The sequence below is a fragment of the Hordeum vulgare genome, chromosome 1H (assembly GCF_904849725.1).
Source record: "Hordeum vulgare subsp. vulgare chromosome 1H, MorexV3_pseudomolecules_assembly, whole genome shotgun sequence".
Lineage (NCBI taxonomy): Eukaryota > Viridiplantae > Streptophyta > Magnoliopsida > Poales > Poaceae > Hordeum > Hordeum vulgare.
Window position 1 is genome coordinate 11,126,060 of NC_058518.1, and position 4,387 is coordinate 11,130,446.

Here is a 4,387-nt window from a genome sequence, read left to right on the forward strand (position 1 = left end):
GTTTCATTGATATATATTGACCCCTTCTTTAAATTAGATCGAACGGTCACGGGACGGTCTTCTACCACAAAAACGCGTACGAGCAATTTAAGAGGAAATTGTCGGATTCTTAGATGCAAAGGTCGTAGATCTGAAGGGAGAATACTATTGCCCGCCGGTTGAAGTGAAATGTTAAAGTGTAAAAGAGATGCATATGTGCATGTAACTCGTGTCTACATTTTGTAATATGTTCGACAAAGAACGACGGATGAGATGGTGTAATATATTCGTGACGATGATGTGCAATATAGTTGTTCCTTTATCGTTGTGTATGTATCATCTAATTTAGTGCAAAACACAAATTAAAAAGTGTTCAAAACAAATAAATGCGAAAATAGCAAACAAATAAAGGCAGCAAAATAGTCCCCATGCAATTTAATGCAAAACCCTAAACCATAAAAAGTGCTAAAAAAGGCAGCGAAATAATAGCCCCGGTTAGTAACAAGAAGCGGGACTAATACCCCTCCCCCTCGCTCTCAGCCCCGCCACGTGGAGGACCATTAGCGCCGGTTCAGGACGAACCAGGGCTAGCATTAGTCCCACTTTTCTGGTCCGGTTCCTGAACTGGGCTAGTGGCCCAAACGAACTGGGTCTGAAGCCTATATTTCTGCTAGTGTCACGTACGTATGTCCGGCCAAACCAACGCAATGATGAATCTACTCACCAAATATTTTCATCTCGTTTGCAGACAGTTGAACATATCCATGCTTAGTTCTGACCTCGGAGGCACAAAGATTGTTTCCCTCACTGATAAACAGTAATATACAACCCTAACATCCATGTCGTGCGGGAGCGACCTCGCATGTCAACTCCTCACCGATTAGGCTAAATCCAGCATGGGACAATCTACATGGGAGAAACAGCCAATACAACTGGTATATCCGTGTCCTGAACGCCATGCATATCGCTACACGTCGCAGCACACCAAACAACCAAACAACCAGGAAAGCAAAATCAATCTCCTGGCATTCGGCGTAGATAGTCCATGCATGCCAACACAAGCGAGACAACGCCGTCCAAAGGTCTATTCTCACCCTTACATATCTCGAGAAATAGTGATGACCGATCCTCAACATATTCATTCGCTGCTACAAATGGTTGTCCTAATGCCTCCCAAGCCTACTAATTAGTGTCATATGGGGTCCTTGGTTTGTGCATATTACCTATCCTACTCTTTACACAATCTCAAGCTAGCTACAAGTGCAGAAAAGAAACTAGGACATCTTGCACATTTTCACAGTTCTTGCATGCAGTGGTATAAATAAACACCGAAACCAGGGAAAGAACGCTATGAAGTGTTTTGGTTGAGAAGTAAAGTATTTACAATTATTGGCACTGGTTGGCTCACATACCCGGTCTGTCACTTGCCAGTTGATGTTAAATTGCCCGTCTACCACCCATGTTATGTTATCACCGAGCTGCAGCATGAGCCGTCTCTTGACAGCCTTCTCCGTTGGATCACTGTGCTGCAACGGACACTGCCGCGCCTCTGGCAGCAGCAAGAGCAGACATCAAGATGCGGGCAAGGGTGCCCTCATCGACCTCCTCCAGAAGGTTTGTCACATCAATACGAAGATAGAAAGAGAGAAGAACAGGAGAAAGGTGATGAACCGGTTGATCCAACCAAGACCAACAGTCCAACACAGAATGGTCCGTAAAGCATTCAAAATTTGCCACATGGGCAATACAGACTTTTCGCATGGCAAAAATAGGGATTAAAAATCAAAAAGGACTGCAGTAATTAAAAAGGACACATTATCAAAAGGAAAACAGAAAAGCAGGGCAAATCATCTAATCCGATGTAAAGAAGGGGCAAATGACACAATTGAACGGTTGTATTTTCTCAGAAACGTAAAACTTCTGGATCAGAGTTGATGGACGGTCTCATAGGATTATGGTTTGTGTGCGTACATGCAGAGTATCAGCTCAGAGGTCTCTGTTCAACAGTGATAAGCCAACGACGAGGAACATCATCAAGCTTATAACAAAATCTAAATCTCTCATCGGACTACTGTGAATTGGCGATGATACTGTCCTGGATACTGACGCTGAGAGTTGATGAGACTGCAACAAGAACCTGGAGCGACTTAACCTGGATAATTAGACCTTCATTTTAGATGCAAGTACCCTGCATTCATTCCATATAGGAATGAGACTGGCACCCAAAAAATCATTAAACAGAACAATCAGTATGCTTACTGTTTAGAGTGAATAAATTTTGGAGGACCCCATTTTCTGTGTCATATGTAAATTATACAGATTGAAGATGTGCAATCACTGAATACAACAGGTTCTACTACATTTTTTGTCTGGTAACATGGTTGTATTCACATCAGATCCATTTGCCCTTTGCTACATTACTCTGATGAACCATATTTCATGAACAAATCATTTTTTTGTTGTCTCAACATCTGAAGTTTCTCTAATATCTTATTCTGAAGAGAAGTTCAGATCCTATCACTTGAGGCAGAGATATATCATAAATTCAGAGTTGACTACTGGTTGTAACAGGGTATGGAAACAAAAGGACATGCGCTTGATTGCAGTGAAGTTGGGTTGTTGACAAATTGCTGCAAACGAAAACAATGTATTTATCATGTGACATGGAGATTCAAGTTTGGCATATCATGGCAAAAGACGCAGTGCAATTTTGAAGTAGAAATCGAATCTAGACAAGCTTCAAATCAACATCATGGATCATTGTTGATTTGATCTTATACCAGACTATGGTATGCAGTTAATGAACCATGAATTGGCACCAAGAATTCAGGTTTTACATCAAACATCCTGAATTCTGGATTGACACATGGAACCAACAGATTCCAACCAGACAATGAAATGCATGGCATTCAGTGAAAGTTTGCAATGATACTGTCCTGGATACTGTCCATCAGAGTAATGTTGAGTTGTTGACAAATTGTTGTAAACGATCTATTTATCATGTGACATGGAGATTCATGATTGGCATATGACGGCAAAAGATGCAGTCAACTTTTGAAGAGGAAATTGAATCTAGACAAGCTTCAATTCAACATCACGGATCACTGTTGATTTGACCTTATGCCAGGCTATGAGACAAAATAAAAGGGGGAAATCCTAAACTTGATGCAGTGAATAAAGCATGAAATGGCTCCAAGAATTCAGGTTTTCATCAATGCACATTCTGAATTCTGAACTGACACATGGAAGCAACCGATTCCAGCCATACAAGGAAATGCATAACATTCAGTGAAAGATTCAGTGAAGCATTAATTAAGTTTGTAAAGCAAGGAAACCATCGAGGGGGGACTGCATCCACCCAAGTTCCGAATCCGTGGTGTGGTCCGATACAGCGGCAATCAATCGAAGCGCATCAGAAATTCAGAATCCGTGGCTCGTTCTACTCTGTCACTACTGGTGTTTCTTCAGGCATCACAAGCGCTACATCATCGGAACTCAGACTGCAGAAGACTAACCAGAGCAGGCAAAAAATCGGAGCACAGGGTCGCACGAATCAGCCGTCCTCGTCGTCGGCGGCGGCGGCGGAGGGGTCGGCGAGCTTGTTGAAGCGGGCGGCGGAGGCGTTGGTGGCGAGCGTGTACTTGCGGACGCAGGCGCGGACGCAGTCCCCCTCGCGCTTGCCCAGCGTCTTGCGGTAGAAGGTGGTGACGCAGTCGGAGAAGCACCGGTGCGAGAGCCAGGTGTACAGCCGGACCCTGCAAGACGCCATCTTTTAGACGAGCTAATCGAGAGAGGCGGGAGGGAGGGGCGGAGCGCGTACGAGTCTCGGGCCTGGAGTCTGTCGGCGATGGCGGCCAGGCGGGCCCGGTCCTCCTCCTCCTCGCTGCCTCCGCCTCCGGCGGCGGCGGCGGCGGCGGCGCCGGTGGTGTCCATGATTCAGCTTTTTCTTGGGGGAGAAGTGGGGGAAGAGTGGGGCGGAGGCGGCCGCCCAGCCGAGGAAGAGAGATGAAGGAAATGGGTGCCCCAGTTACGGCCCATGGGCCGTGATGCAACCAGGTATGTAAAAGGCCCATCAAGTCGAGAGGCGATGTCACCTCCTCCTTCCTCTTCCCTCGGAAAAAAAAGCCTCCTCCTCCTTCCTCCAGGGTGTATGTTTGGTTTCCTCTAGGGGCGTGTTTGGCTTGGGAACAAAGTGAAACGGAATGTCATGGTTTTATTCTAGCGAAATGGGTCGGCTATGTCTTTGTGTTTGGTAGGAGCAATTGTGAGGAATGGAATGATTATACTCTAGTGTTTGGTTCGAGAGATGCAATGGAATGAAATTGTTTATCTATCTTGATTGCACCGAATTCATACCGAATAAGATTTTGATAGAAAACTAAAGGGTCAATTACATCACAGGTGTCTG

General features: G+C 45.0%; 1 protein-coding gene across 1 annotated transcript; it reads right to left on the minus strand.

The window, feature by feature from the left end:
* Positions 1 to 3,263: 3,263 nt before the first annotated feature.
* Positions 3,264 to 3,947, minus strand: LOC123404483 (mitochondrial import inner membrane translocase subunit Tim9-like). Its single transcript, XM_045098420.1, has 2 exons — positions 3,800 to 3,947; positions 3,264 to 3,734 (listed from the first exon to the last, which is right to left on the minus strand). Exons 1-2 carry the CDS (start codon positions 3,910 to 3,912, stop codon positions 3,533 to 3,535), a joined length of 315 nt encoding a protein of 104 aa, XP_044954355.1. The 5' UTR covers positions 3,913 to 3,947; the 3' UTR covers positions 3,264 to 3,532.
* Positions 3,948 to 4,387: the final 440 nt, after the last annotated feature.